Source organism: Perkinsus marinus, assembly GCF_000006405.1.
Source record: "Perkinsus marinus ATCC 50983 genomic scaffold scf_1104296945300, whole genome shotgun sequence".
NCBI classification, from domain to species: Eukaryota; Perkinsozoa; order Perkinsida; family Perkinsidae; genus Perkinsus; species Perkinsus marinus.
Window position 1 is genome coordinate 18,799 of NW_003211161.1, and position 15,690 is coordinate 34,488.

The 15,690-nt window shown below is 44.4% G+C and overlaps 2 protein-coding genes across 2 annotated transcripts; both read left to right on the forward strand.

Annotated features, from left to right (window-relative positions):
- Positions 1–6,961: 6,961 nt before the first annotated feature.
- On the forward strand, positions 6,962–9,673 carry Pmar_PMAR009802 (UDP-N-acetyl-D-galactosamine:polypeptide N-acetylgalactosaminyltransferase T2, putative; the record flags this gene model as incomplete). Its single annotated transcript, XM_002779753.1, has 9 exons — positions 6,962–7,379; positions 7,426–7,593; positions 7,644–7,786; positions 8,081–8,215; positions 8,421–8,558; positions 8,786–8,887; positions 8,944–9,101; positions 9,146–9,282; positions 9,325–9,673. The coding sequence occupies 9 exons, from the start codon at positions 6,962–6,964 to the stop codon at positions 9,438–9,440; spliced, it is 1,515 nt and encodes a 504-aa protein (XP_002779799.1). The 3' UTR covers positions 9,441–9,673.
- Positions 9,674–10,452: 779 nt separating this feature from the next.
- Positions 10,453–15,443, forward strand: Pmar_PMAR009803 (acylamino-acid-releasing enzyme, putative; the record flags this gene model as incomplete). Its single annotated transcript, XM_002779754.1, has 17 exons — positions 10,453–10,502; positions 10,559–10,750; positions 11,041–11,154; positions 11,194–11,336; positions 11,592–11,696; positions 12,026–12,101; positions 12,148–12,201; positions 12,624–12,750; positions 12,792–12,898; positions 13,463–13,597; positions 13,651–13,914; positions 13,964–14,067; positions 14,221–14,326; positions 14,528–14,628; positions 14,675–14,815; positions 15,162–15,349; positions 15,400–15,443. The coding sequence occupies 17 exons, from the start codon at positions 10,453–10,455 to the stop codon at positions 15,430–15,432; spliced, it is 2,040 nt and encodes a 679-aa protein (XP_002779800.1). The 3' UTR covers positions 15,433–15,443.
- Between the last annotated feature and the right edge of the window lie 247 nt (positions 15,444–15,690).

Genomic DNA, 15,690 nt, shown 5'->3' on the forward strand with positions numbered 1-15,690 from the left:
TCCTTGGACCACGACAGAGACTAACCGTAGTACCATAAGATACCACACAAGGCTGAGGCTGAGCGAATAAGGCCAATCAAATTGAATACATCAACACAACAACCCTCTCCCGTCCGTGCATATTTTGGTACTACACTGACAAACTCCAACATAAATGTAATACAAAATCGCCGTGTTAATCATCTCGAGGAGTATCCTCTATCACACGCCGTAGTTCATGACTTCATCGAATAGTTCAAAGTCCTGTTTCAAGCTCGCCCGACCGTTTTGATACTCGATACTTTCTACAGCATTTCCAGGTCAATTTGATATTCTACCCGCGTTTTTAATAATTTAACCACTTCTTTTGAAAAATACCTTTCTTTTTAATCTTTTACCGACTGATTTTAACTTATTACCCAAAATTTTAACATAATAGCTACAGAAGTAGCAACATGAGCAATTAGGTTTGATTACTCTCCTATGGTTGTGTTGAACATCACTGATCTCGACAACTCTCCCGAACACACGACTAACGAATGCGTATTAGCCAATGAGCATAGTAACCACCACTCCTCATCCCCTACAGTCAGTCGATGGGTTAAGACTCTCTATTCAGATGGTGTCCTCGTCCATTCCACGTCACCCGCCTCAGTGAGTATCACTCACGCGGAAACGATTCGAATGACTCAAACTTCGATAAGACAACCGCTGCCACAAGGTCGACCAACCTTCCCCTCGAGAAGTCCTCCTGAGCAAGGACTGAGCATACAGGAGCAGTGACGAGCCGAATCAACAACGTGATGCTACTCAAATTAAAATCAGTTCATGACTGTCATAGTGTATGTCGGTCGAATCAGTTCAGAAGATTCGACGAATATTTCCTTTCTCGATTGATATCAACTGCTCAGGTGCATGGTCTGGCCCTGTATACTGTAGTTGAACTGAAATGCACTTCTTGCCGAGGATTGCCTACATACACTTCGAGTTTTCTTCCGATCGCCCCAACATCGCCTCTCACTAGAGGAAACCTACGGTAGAAACTTCGCAGATTGAAGTGGACGTACAGTTGCATGCTTCACTCGATGATACAACACTGACTCCTGAAAGACAGAAGTAGATAGTTTGAAGCAAATCCCCGTTGCTTCAAGTAACGGCGGAGAATCTGGCGGCCAGATTCTCCCCTGCGAACCTTGATGCTGTAGTGGATAGCCGACCCGTATTCCATCTTGCACGTTACCATTCCCAGTGTGAGAGTATATAATGCACGAAGATATGCTGGGAGATATGTGACGGTTTCGTGAAGATGAGGAAGAAGGCCATAATATTGAGGGTTGTCCGTGAAAACAGTGAATCCTGAAAATGGTGAACCGGAAAAAATTACCCTCGAACCCTCAAAACAGTGAAGGAACGAGCGCGCGCCCGTGGCGCGCCAACAAAATTCAACTGAAGGTCCTCTTACGACTTTTGTGTTGTATCGAGCGATTGGTCTAGCGGTTAGGCGGTAGTGCTAGATATCGAATGTCCAAGGTTCAAATCTGAAGTTCATCAAGGTAATTTTACAACTGACTGTAATCCAACACCAACCAAAGGTTTGTAATCAATTAACATGGCGAGCGACATATACATGCTCTGATACATAATTGGTGTTGGATTACACTCAGTTAGACTGAGATAGTTTTTGCTGAGACGCGATTGAGGTACGCTCGGGCCAGTAAGCCTGCCTAACTTAGCTCGTGCGCTTCCTTAGCAGTTACTCCGGGTCATCCTGGATGACTCATCCAGGAGTTCAGTATAGAAGTTGTATTCGTTCATGTTCAACAGGAACAGACATTAGGACTTGCTGTCTGAGGCAGCCTGCCTACTACCAGAATTGTTCAACAACAAGGTTCCCACACTTCTTCTACAGTCGCTACTATGGACTCAAACGCTTTGCTTATGGGAATCGCGTATTTCAGCTAGTTGCTAACGGATTGAAAACTCAATCCCTCGCAATGAAACAGTGGAACGGAAGACAAAATAGTTGATCAAAACAAGACTAGAGACGACACGGATTTCCGAATCCCTACAGCGTCCGTCGCGGATGCTCGCGGGAAAGGCGATATCCTGTCATTTATAATGCAATCGTACGCATGCTCTCGCATCTGAGACTCATCGTAAGTGATATCGCTAAAATGAGGGGTTTGTAGGAGGATGTCTACAAAACGGGCCAAGACATGAAGCGTGCACAGGTTAGACAGTGGGTTCTGCTGCTGAAGGCCGAGGAAGCTATTACTAAGCCCTCCGTGTTCCTCGTACTTTTAAAAAGTCTCTTCAAGACACGCAACGAAGAACTAGGCGTGAAAAAGATATAATATCTGCATCAGCCCTCAGCAGCGCTGCGACGGGCCACCGCAGCTGCTCACGACCAGGCCGTGAGCAAGTTGACTACTCAAACATGAAGCAACCGGACAGTGTGTGATCATTGAAAGTTGAATCGGTTCGGGAAGGAGTGGTAGAAAAATTACTTATATTTGGAATACCGGTGCGGGCGAGTTTGTTGTTCACTATTGTCAGGCTTTCACCCGCTTTAGTGGGAGAAAAACTCCCTATAACGGATTCACTCGCCCTTCACCCTCTTCAGGATTCACTGTTTTCAGGAGGGACCATATTGAGGATGGTTCGTGATGATATGATTGGCCCCTTGCTTTATTCATCATCCTACATACCTGTTGCATTCTCCTCAGTGATTCTTTCTTCCTCTGATTCACCTGCCCACTCGGGTTCTGGATCAAGTCCGTCACCATTCATTCACCTCCCATCGACGAACTTGCGTTCACCAGTGACTCGGAGCACGAGGACTACTGTTCAGTCAAAGAGATGTCTACAATGCTATTCTCGAGGACAATCCCGACACGCAGTTATCGGAGTGACGAGTAACGCGGTAATGCATAATAACTATTAACGTATTAACGATGGCCTCAGTAGTTACATTCGTGTTACTTCCAAGCGTTGAGAAAAAAACGGCCAAACACCGCACGAAACACCTGAAACCGTAATGGGGATTTTTCAGTTCAGAGTACTACACGGAGATATTCTGATGAAAATGTCATAAATTAGATTTGATCCACAGTCCTCCTCATAAAAGTCGGTCGCTCTACCACTCTCCCAATCATTCTCACAAATTACGATAACGTAGTGCGGCCCTGTTACTGTTAACTATTTTCGTGGCGCGTGACTGTTGTTCCTTGGAGACGCCGCGCACTTGCTTCTTACAAAATTCGCAATTGTTCCTTGAGAGGTACGGCGGGTGGAAGTTCTATGATAAGTATACGAAAACTCCCTAGGAAAGTTGCAGGCCGCCTTTCTTAGGAAAATCACCTCAGAACAAACATTTTAATTCGTACCTATTCGTGGTATGTGACGCCAAGTCTCCACAGATTTGAATATGAATACTCACGAATGTGGACTCAGTAAGGCCCACCCTTTGCTACTCGGTGATTTCTGGTTGTCTGCATCTCGACGAGTTATTCTCTCGTGTGAGTTGACCGATTTTTGGTAAGAACCTGCGATCGGGTCTGTGTTATGCAAGTAGTGGCGGAATACACATCCGAAACGGAGCATCCGAAATCCCCAGAAACTGGGATACCACAGCGATGGCGAGTTTGCAATTCTGGGAAGAGAGAACGACTCGGCGGTGAATGGAAGGCCGCGCCTGTCGAACTCATTATATTTCTATCACTTCACGGAATTGTATTTCGGTTCGCTCGATTTTGAAATTAAGGAATTCGGTTACCATCTTTCCCACAAATCACAATATACTTCATTAGTTCTCTATGTCTTCCTCCCCGAGACTCCTATCGTCTCCTCCGGTTGAAGCCTCATCGGGCAGCCGACCGGCCAAGAAGGGTAAAGGAAAGGGCAAAGGAAATGCGATGAAAGGCGCCCAACAGGGCCGATCGGGACCGTCCGTGGAAACTTGCTGGGTGTGCTTGAAAAATGAAGGCAAATATAAGTAATAATGGTGACACTATTTTGAACTTGTCAAGAGGCACCGATGTAGATTAGTTTGTTGCCAACGCCGGTATTGTAGTATTAAGTGCTATAAAGAGCACACCAGCAAGCCTTGTACGGGCGGCATGCGTCGGGATGAAGATATACCCCAACGGAGAAAGCGGAAACCAGTAGTAGAAGCAGTTGCCAAGCATTGTGGCTCACAAGTTGTGTTCAGTTGTATGATTTCCAAGATGCTGAGTTGTCACTTTACAGTAGCTGCACCAAAGAAGACCTAGAGGTATCAATGGCATGTGGTCTTGCGCTGTATTAAACTACTCGCGATGTTTGTATACAATTTATCGATGGTTTCCGCTAATAGTAATTATTATTATTATCATTATTATTTCTAAAATTTTTCAGAGTTTCACCACCCTGGTGATATGAAAAACACTAGTGGAAAACATATCCCACGACTACTGCACAGCGCGAGAATTGGAGTATTACGCCACTTCACGTGTGGAAACGGGTGAAAATTCATACCGTAGCATCATAATATTATATTTGTTCTTGTTATAGCGTAACTTATATACTATATATCATTGGAGTTTCACCCTAGTGACATGAAAAAATTATTTCACGACTACTACAGGAATCCGCGAATATCGCGTTTTTCACCGAGTTTTACGACGCCACTTCGCGTAAAACGAGTGAAACTCTATTGTATAGACTATAGATATAGTTGACAAATGAATACATCTGTGATTATGATATTCGACTGTAGTAGAAGTATGAGAGGGTTGTAGGGTATCAGTGGAGTTTTACGCGAAGTGGCGTCGTAAAACTCGGTGAAAAACGTGATATTCGCGGATTCCTGTAGTAGTCGTGAAATATGTTTTTCACTAGTGTTTTTCATACCACTAGGGTGGTGAAACTCCAGTATTAACGCGCGTATTGTGATAACAAACTCGAGTGAAAATTTTCACCTGGAGTTGTTCTTAGAAACTGCGGCATTCGAAACCTGTGTTGAGCAAACTGTCTCATCCTGTCCTACGGAAAGTGATAAAACGGATAGACTCGGCCGATGACAGGTGAACCCATCTAATATGTTTTGTGATTCACAGCATTCAGTCGTTTTAGAATTGCAGCATTGGAAAAACAACTAAGTTGCGATGCGGATTTCGTGTCGTTCGTGGACGAGTGTTTGGCGGCGGTCGGCTTCAAGTATGTCGAGGAAGACGCGGATGAAGTAGCGACTAAAATTGAGGAAAAACCGCAGAAGTTGATCGAAGAGATTACGTCGGATGAGTCCCGCAGCTCTAGTGATTCCTCATCATCATCAGCAGGAGGGGAGGATAGTGATTCTGACTAAACGTTTCTTGGAGAGCGATATAGAGTTGGTGGTAAAAATTTGCCGACCTAGGTTCGAACCTGGGTGGTATGCCCTAGCGATGTGTGGTTTTGGAGCTCAAGTGGGGGAAAATTTGAGCTATACTAATTTCAATAACTACGAATTTGAATGTTATATATTTCATTTTTTCCCAATTTTTTAGTTGTATATTTTTGTCAACTGTTTGCAGGGTTATTGTTGTTATTGTTGTTGTTGTTTTGTTATTCTTCGGTGATGGACTCTGAAGCGGCTCCTAAGGCGACTGGTTACTGCCTTCCCAGATTCACCCGATTATGTTTTCGTAAATCGGTTAATCTGATTTACCATAATAGGAGTGAAATATTGTTATATATTCAATTAGCATTGGTGATGGTGATGGCGGCCAGTCTGGGGCCGGCGAATCGGCCTTTAGGTGAGTCAACATTAGAAAAGTAGTTGAGTTTCAACACCCTAGTGATATGTAAAACATATTTCACGACTATTGCGTACCGCGAATATCGCGTTTTTTACGGAGTTTTACGCCACTTCACGTAAAATGGGTGGTGAAACTCCATCGTTATTAGTAATATTTTATTATTATTGGAATATAGCGATCATTCGTGATGAATATCATTATATTATTAATATTTGTTTGTTTGCAGTTTCACCCGTTTTATGTGAAGTGGCGTAACACTCTGTAGGAAAATCCGATATTCGCGATATGCAGTAGTTTGCGAAACATGTTTTTCACTAGTGTTTTTTCATATCACTAGGGTGGTGAAACTCCATTACTATATTTTCGATTGTCGTATGTGCTGCTGTTCGTGTGGTTCAGGTCGAATCATAATGGTATTGGTATCGTCATTAGTGTTCGCGGCGACGAGCCCAATGAGCTTAGGCACACAGCGACATAGCAAGAGCGTGCGGCGCAGCAAGGGGATGCATTTTCTGGTACTAACGATCTCATATACCTAACTGGGAATCAGAGCTGATTGTTGTTTTTTTTTCACAGTAGTAGTGAGGAACATGGCTCCTGAGTGAGATATGGACATTTTCCTAAAAATTTATTATATATTATTCCGCCAGCGCTATTTGGTATGAACAGTATTGGAATTATATTGGAGTTTCACCACCCTAGTGATATGAAAAACACTAGTGAGAACAGATTCCACAACTACTGCATATCGCGTTTTTCACCGAGTTTTACGTGTGAAACTCCGATGTATTCAGGCCCCTGTGCTTGTACCACTGGTTATGTTCTTGTTGTTGAAGCCCTTCGGAACACCGCGTTCCTCATCTTCTGGAGTCGTCCTTGTGGATCCAGGTACGGGTCGGCAGGAAATTCAGGACTTACTCCCTGGTAAGTGTCATTGGTGATTGGGAAAAATGTTAAGTGAAATTTGAGGAAATTCCAATTGGTTTTTTTTTGCGAACTTGTACCAAAATTTGTATAATTAGTGAGGAAACTTGTGAACTCAGCTGAGGAAAGCGAACATATATTCCAACATTGCGTGTGGCATTTAGTCTCAAATTGGAGTTTCACTCGTTTCACGCGGGGTGGCATAATACTCGGCGAAAAACGCGATATAGTTGTGAAACATATTTTTTACTGATGCTCTCCGTATCGCGGGTGAAACTTCAATGATGAACTCAGGTACGACGATAGTAATTCCAGCGAGATTCGAAGCTGATTATTTGGTGAAGACTATTTACTATACTTTCCTCTACACTGAACCAGAGTTGTTGGCCGAAATTCTCGTGGTTGATGATAACTCTGAAGATCCCCTAGAGCCTCTAGTAGTGCAGTCTTTTGATAAGGGTGGTGTGTTAGAGGATCTCACACCGGAGCAAAAGGGAAAAATACGTATACTACGGCTACCAGAACGGGAGGGATTAATACGGGCGAAGATTATTGGAGCTGATTCTGCTAGGGGTACATACATACTGTTCTTGGATGGTCATTGCAGAGTGGTGCCGGGCTATATGCAATCTATGATAAACATGATAGCTAACAATGGGTATAAGACTATAGTAACTCCTATTGTTACTGATGTTAATGGTAGAAAAATGTCATCACCAGGAATTGAACCCGGGTGGTGTGGTAGGTACTACGTGGGAGCACAGATCGATGGACGGTGGGTCTAAGATGATGTTTGAATGGAACTTTGAGTTTTATTGGTTTGATGATAACAACGATGAGGTGCCGATAGCAGTGGGTGGTATACAGCTGATGACTAAACGCTGGTGGACTGAGTCTGGAGGATACGACCAAGGTTAGCGCAGTTGAATTTCCGGCGTGTCGAAGTGCTCTTGGTGCTGCTAGGTATGTTGGACTGGGGTGGCGAGAATATAGAGCAGTCGCTGCGTGTATGGATGTGTGGAGGGAAGATATTGGTGGATCGCGAGGCTAAGATTGGGCACATTTTCGAGAGACCGGCACCGAAAAACAAGGTTCGAAGTGGACAGGTGAGCACATGGTCAACTACAGAATTTTGAGGAAAATTTGGGAAAATTTTTATCATTTTCTGGACATTTTTACCCAATTTCTAACGTTTTTATTTTTGTGAAGAAACTCATGAGCTCGGCTGTGGAAAACGAACGTTTATTCCTCCAACACTGATTTGGTTTCAATGGAAAGTGAACTATGTGAATAGTGCTTTTGGATAGTGACATGACTGGAAGCGTTGATTAGTTGAAACATGAGAACTTGAGTGTTACAACATGAATTTTCAAAGTCAATGGGATGATGTTTTCTATCAGGTTCAGCGTAATCACGCTCGAGCCGGTTTCCTATATCTCGATGATAAGCTGGATTGGTTTATGGATCATCATGGCGCTGCTGCATATGAGATGACTCATAACCAGATGGGGCCTCATATAGGCGATAGGCTTGCTGTAAGCCGTGGAAGGGGGAAATATGCACATGTGTCGGTGACAAAATGAAAATTTTGGGAAAATTCTTGTTGGGTTCTGTACACTTCTATCCTAGTTCGTATATAAACTCTTGTGATTAGCAAGGAAACTTCTGAGCTCAGGTGAGGGAAGCGAACGTATATTCCTCCAACACTGTGTGTGTTCGAGTAGGAGGAACAGTTATCAGGTACGGCATAGTTTACAATGCCAATCTTTCGAGGAAGGCTTCATGGAACGTTTCTGGTCGGTTTTCGAGAACCAAGGTCTGCTCCTTGATAAAATGCATGCTATACGTCATATACAGAGTGGCTTGTGCTTAGCATTGGTAAGTAGTGGTAAGTACAATGCGAACCAAACAGTTATGCATTTGGTGATACTCGATTCACATTGTTATCATGTTGATATTACTCAAAGTTGACTTTCTTGGGAGGCGTGGGAAATATTACTTCGCATAAAGGGTTGGTTCCCACTGGAGGGTCTTCAATATTGAATCTACGAATGCTCCTGCTAAATGTTTACGTGTTGATAGAATTCACTGATTTTGTATGTCAGATCAGAACTACTAAGGACTCCAATGTGAAGGACGAGAATGCACAGGTGGAGCTGAGATATATGCCTTGCGAGCCTCACGACACACGGATGATATGGACTAGGGTAGTCCTCCTGTAGAAGGCTAGGAAGAGATTTGTATCTCATCTCATTGTTATCAGACACATGCTGGTACTAGAGTGTATAATAAGAGGTATAATCGGTGTCTTGATCGCGGGAATAAGCCCTTCGGTCGGGCCCAGCTGGTGGTGTATGGCTGCGATGAGCATCAGAGTAACGGCAATCAGCGTTGGTATTGGGACGGGGGCCGCATTTACAGGTGACAAAGATTAGGAGTGAAGTCATATAGTTGTTTTTCATCAGTCCGAATCGTCCGATTTCATCGTTCCGAGCACAGGCTGTGAAAGTTGATGAGAATAGTAAGGAAACTCTGTGTATGCTGGGACCGCAAGCAGATGGAAAGCAGTTAGAGGTGCCTCCCGAACAGGAATCTAAGGGAGGTAGAGTGAAGAGTTGAAGCACTCTACTGATATGTGTTGTAGATGATCTTGTTAAGGAGGCGAACAAGTACCCGCTGGTTTACATAGAGCCGTGCCGGGCCAGGCCAGAAGCTGGTCAGCGGGTTTCAGCGGACCCTTTTGAGTTCGAGAGCATTTGAAGTGCAGTACTTGTTCATTTTTCCGAGGATATGTATTCAGCAAAGAAGGTTTCGGTAGATATGAAGTGAGTGATTGTTCAATTCGGTAGCAGTTGAAGAGTTAGAAGCGTCCCGACGGAGATTTGAACCCGGGTTCATTTTCGTGAGTAACTATATCCTTGCTTGTTTTCAATCTTCTACCGTTACTGACTGAATGCATTTCAAATAGTAGCATCACTATTATGTCCAGTTAGCAATATCTGTTCTTTCCTCCATTTTTGTCGATCAGCTTTAGTTCTAGTTGTTAATGCGTATGACTTTGCTGTAGTGACGTAGTTATGGTTAACATCGCTTTGTGATAAATGTGACATTTCGAGACTATGCTAGCGGCAAGTTTTTCACTTTCATTCTGTGATCAACGACATGTGGGAATCGTGTGCTCACTCAGCAGGTGGAATTCTTTCTAGAGGAGCGTAGTATGTAGGACTGGTGATAAACGCTGAAAAAATGGTAGTTATGGTTAAGAGGTTGGATGATAGTAAAGTCACTTAAAAGGATAGGGGAGAGTTATGGTAGAGTGGGATGACGGCAATTATGAGATGTGGTTGAGACTTGTTGAAAATAGAAATTACTGATGGAATATTCATACCGATACATGAGATGAAATATGTTACAGGAGGAGGAGGAATCGCGGATGACGAGATAAGGTGTTGATAGGCTCATCGACGGTATTTCGTGGGGCTAGCTTATACCGTAATAGAGCTGTAAAATTGCATTCCAAAGCAGGCAGGTGTAATAGGTACACAGAGCTTGCAATTGGAAAACCGAAAGCAGCCGTCAGTGTTTCGGATCTGCATTGACGGGAAGGAGTGAACGCTTGATGTCGAGCGTAGCGTTCGTGGCTCCATGTTGATTGTTGCCGCATTGGCAGCTATTTTTGATCGCATTCAAGGAGGTTGACTATGGTTATGCTGTTGTTGTGTTACTGCGATCGTTTCCCCTGTCGCCGTTGTTATTGCTAGATATTGCATTTATGGTTGTGCCTGTTATTATACCCGAGATTGATCCTAAACCAATCTCAAGGTGAGAGGGATAGGCGTATGCATGGCTGACCCTTGGGAACGTCGTCTTATTTTCAGTCCCGACGAAGTGCCCAGCGAGACTGCATCGTTGAACGCCTCCATTTGCTTTGTTACTGTGGTAGAGGACAGATGTCTGGTCCTACTGCGGTATGCGGCAAGCGATGCCTCTTCGGTCAAGTCCCATGAGGGGGAGAGGCTCAACGATGACAGCAATTACAGGCTGGCTCTCACTACCTCGACCATCTCTATGTAGGGATACTCTACCATTGATTTTGTCTTATACCTAAGTGTTGGTGACCATGAAGAAACTTCGAGAAAATTTTGTGGAAACTTTGAGGAAATTTTGAGGAAATTGTCATTCGTTACTGTGCACTCCTACTCTAAGTCCTATGTAAATTCGAAAAAATGTTATTAATTTTTGTACACTACTACCATAGTTCGTACGTAAACTCATGGTATAAGTGAGGAAACTCGGCAGCTCAGCTGAAGGAAGCGAACTTATACTCCAACATTGCCAAAGTCTGTTATTGGTTCTTCAGAACGTCGTGGGATTTGACTGATGTTGCATTAAAAGTTATCGATTTGACTGGTTCACACTATAGTGGTCCTGGAATACGATCTAAGAAATCCTCGAACAGTACAGCACGCTCGAAGTAATAGTTACTTTCCTAGCCGTTCGAATCAGTGTGTAGTGTCAGAGCTGGCGGCGGCGGTGGCGGATCTCGCCTTCTTTCGCGACACTTTGGGTTTTCTCTATCTGGAGTACAACAGGCCATCCCGAGTAACGAGCCCGACTGTGTTCTGTTCAAGATGTGGAAAGGGGGACTTTGGCGAGGTGAGTATTGATGAAGAGGGTGGTCATTACTGCTGTGCAAGCAGCACGCTGCAGTTGACCATCTGGTCCACTAGGAGGGGGAGGTCCGCATCCTACCTTCTGATGATAATGGTATACAGAGAATTGTCCGGGGAGACTCACTTTGAATTTTCCACGTATGGCTAGGAACACATTCTCCGATCAGTTTTCCCATGTGAATGTTGTCACTTAGGAGCACTTCCCTTATGGGGGGTCCTCACTTGTCGTTATGCTCAGGCGTGCTCAGTACCCCAGTGTCAGCAGTGGAGCCAATTCTGGTCGTTTCACAAGTACTTTCATGGCCGGACACTATCAAGAGCATCGATGCTACTTTCGTCCCCGGTGAGCGGTTCGAGAGAAGGAATTCGGTATTGAAAAAAGCGCAAAAAACCCCGCATTGGAAACAGCCATTGGAGAGATATGTTGAGTCAGGCTTCGGAGTTTGTTGTTGCCAATGATGAAATTACTACTTCCCAATTCCAAATTGAGCAAATGAAAAAACAAATTGAAAGAATGGAAATGGATTTTTGCAAAAATTTTTATACGGAATTTTACTTTTACCATTTCGTGAAAAACTTCTATTGTGTGATGAGAGGATGTAGTAGGATGAACGTAATAATTTTATCGTGAAGATTGGATTGAAGTAGAGGTGGACTTTCCTGGTTCCTCAGGGCTAGGCCCAGTGGCGGTCGCTATCGCATACGGCACTACTGAGGGGGATGATGATGATGACGATTTGGAGGGAATGTGAGTTTGCCGATTTGCTTCTCCTGAAGTAGTCGTGCTCTCTTAGTGTGTTCGAGCCTGGGGTGCACGAGAAGAAAAGGCCAGGTTGTGCATTGCTAAGGTAAGACTCGTTTAATGGAGTTTCACTACCCTAGTGATATGAAAAAAAACACTAGTGAAAAAAATCATATTTCACAAACCACTGCATATCACCGCGAATATCAGGTTTTCCACGAGAGTATTACGCCATTTATGAAACTTCAAGGTATGGGAAGTGTGGAAATTATGATCTACAGTACGTGACATCTAAAAGGCGCAATTGTTGTCAGGCAGGTTTTCATTAACTAGATGGGGTTTTGAGCTAATTTCACCTTCACCAAAAATCTGATATTAAAATGTATGTATATAATCTTCAACATTGACCGTGTGGGAAGGTGTAGTGACTGAGTATAGAACTAGTCTTGTTGAGCGACGCCGGGCAGGCGAATGGTTTATGAATCTTTCGAAAATGTTGAGATTCGTTTTATCGTTTTTTTTTCCGAGATACGGCCCTCGAACTGGATGGAGCGAAGCTCTAATTAATGACCCAGAGCTACTGCCCAGACTTGCTAATGGTGTGAAGATTGCTCGCAATGTGAGCTGGGCTGTATGGAGAGTTGATAAGACCGACGTAAGGATGTGTCGCACTGAGTTGTTAGTGTTCTCTTACAGTTGCCGACGGAGGCGTCTCTTGGGGATTTGATGATGGTCGATTTGGAGCCACCGCCCATTGGAGGGAAGGCGAGAGCGCTTACCACTGAGGCGGGGAATCTTGGTAGGTCTGGGGCTCATCTAGCTCGATCGAGGATGATACTCTAATTTATGCAAATTAGGATGCTTAGTTGTTCTGATCCGACATACATCGCCACTGAATTCTATCAACAGTAGCATCTAATACGCACTGTATTTCTAATATGGCAACGCCAAATTCATTACGGAGTTAAAATGTATGTTAATTTCTAATGTATCTGTTTAGTACTAACTTAAATAAGTCTTCATATATTTCAGATCGTTATGAACCTTCACCTTGTGGGAACTACATTGCGTATATGGCGAACTACGTAGAGCCTGCAAGGTCGGCACCAGCAGCTTCGACCCATTTGAATTTATATGTTGGAATTTCCACTGACGATATGAACAAAACACGAGTAAGTGGCAAGTGTGACGAAGCAGGATCTCGTGTGACACGTAGGCTGTGGCGGTGTCACACCCTGGTGACCTTATCGTTGGTTTCGGATGGGTAGAAGGGCTTCCTAGTACCCTATGGTGGACAGTGCAGTGCGGCTTCCATAACAAGACGTAGTGGTCATTATGACTTGATCATCTTACACTGTTTACGGTAGGTATATCAGAGCCGTCAGTGCTGAGTTTAGTGACACTGATGCTCTCCTGGGCTTGTCTGTGCCCTGCACTACTAGAACGATGGGCTATCAGCCAGATGGAGGAGTTTACGTTTACGGGAGCGATACGTTGAAAGAGTGAGGCTACCGTGATTAGTCCGGCGCGTGGTATGGAAATGTGATCGTTTCAGTGCACTATCTCTAGTTGCTGTTGACGCCAAGACAGGCAAGCTAGCCGGAAGCATCGCTCTCCCATACGACGTCAGCGCTGATTCGTTGGCAGTGACTGAGCTCGAATGGGATGTTGAGCCTGGGCATCGGTGTTGTGGTATGTTATACTACCTACAGCAGAGGGATGATGCTGTGTCCCGCCCGGGTTGCCCGTTGGTGGTCAGCCTACATGGTGGTCCCTGCTCGAGGATCTCCCCTATTAATAAAGTTGGAATATATGCCAGGTGCGACAATCGTGAATCGTTGCACAATCCGACTGTGTGCATTTGGTAGATATCGAGACCTCCTGACGGGAGGGTATCGAGTTTTTGTACCGGCTTTCAGTGGCACACTGGGCTTTGGTGATTCTTGGAGTAAAGCGACTATCGGCACACAGGGTGAGAGAAATCGTCAGCTGCTTGTGGACGGATCTGATAACTGTGGCGAATATGCATGGGAAACTGATTTCAATTGCTCTTAGTCAAGTGGGAAATTCGAAATAAAGTTGCTCCCGGGAACATCGTAGGTTTGTGGATGATCCCTGAGTCCAGGTAGTCGCGATGTAGAGGAAGTTGTGACTGGCATACAGCATGTGCAGAGAGAAATGAGAGGGACGTCAGCCGGTCGTGTTAGCCTTGTTGGTGGCAGTTATGGCGGGTGAGTTGTTGTCAAGTTGCTCAGCTTCGAATTGTGAGGCTTGGGGCTCTCTTCTCAACAGATAATAAATCGATCTCGATCGTGTAGAGAATTCTGATAATAGTTTTGGGAAAAATCAGAAGTGTCAAGTGGACACTATTGCTACATGTATCCCTTTGTCGCTGACCTGAATTCACTCAGCAACAATTTGTGTTTCAGTAGATACCTAGCCTTGCGATGCGTCATACTCCATCCGGAAATGTTTCAATGTGTGGTGGCGAGATACCCGTGGGTTTCCACCAGATGGAACGGAGCGGAGACGGGTGAGTCTAGTGTGTATTCCTCCCAACTTGTATAAGCATATCTCAGGTGACTTTACTTATGAAGATGAGTTTTGGGCAAACAAGTCTGAAAGTACAGCGTGGCCGGTACCGCCGCAGCTGCAACAAGCTGATATACTCGGGCCCCAGGTTCTGCAGTTGCTCAAAGTTCCACTACTGCTCATGCACGGTAATCCTATAGCATTGACTTGATGGTGAAGCGAATCACTCCAACGGAGTGTTTTTGATGATTGGTGATAGTGATTGGCTATTCAGTGGAGTTTCACCCGTTTTACGTGAAGTGGCGTAATACTCTGTGGAAACTCCGATATTTGCGGTATGCAGTAATTTTCACTAGTGTTTTTCACATCACGGGTGAAACTCTAATATATTCATAGCTCATCATTAAATTCAAGCCTTGTTGAGGTTTCAGCATCAAACACTGCTCAGTTAGTGTGAAATGCTAAATTTTCAAATTTGCCTAAGAAAAAAATACGCTCCTTATGTGATAGTAATAGTGCTCCATAATTTTTCAGGGTCGAAGGACAACATATGTCCTGTATCGAACAGCAAGGTTCTCTTCAATGTACTTGACAATCAACGAGGGAGCTCGGACGGCATGGCCGCCGATCTTCGTTTTGTCGTGTTCCCTGGCGAAGGCCACGGCTTTAGAGGTAGCGCTGCGGCAGAGGCAAATATGAGGCAGCTCAAATGGCTCCATAAGGTAAGTGTATATAACGCCAAGTCGTTATGATGCATCTAAAGCCATTTCAGTTCATGCCGGTGACGGAGAATGTATCGGTTTAATTTTCGGATGTGTGAGGTTGATAGTGATTGGAGTTTCTCTAAATGCTCTGGGTTTGAGTTCTTCGGAGTGGTTGAACCCAGTTATAGCAGAGTCATAGCAGTAGTCTACTCACTGGAACTCAGTGATTAACAGCGGATGTACCGAGTACACCTATGCAGTGATTGAATTCGCCACTGATTTCGAAAGGCGAGTGACCACCTATTTGTAAAGCTTCCTGTCGGCATCGTTATCTGGACGGAACGTACTGCTGCCCATGA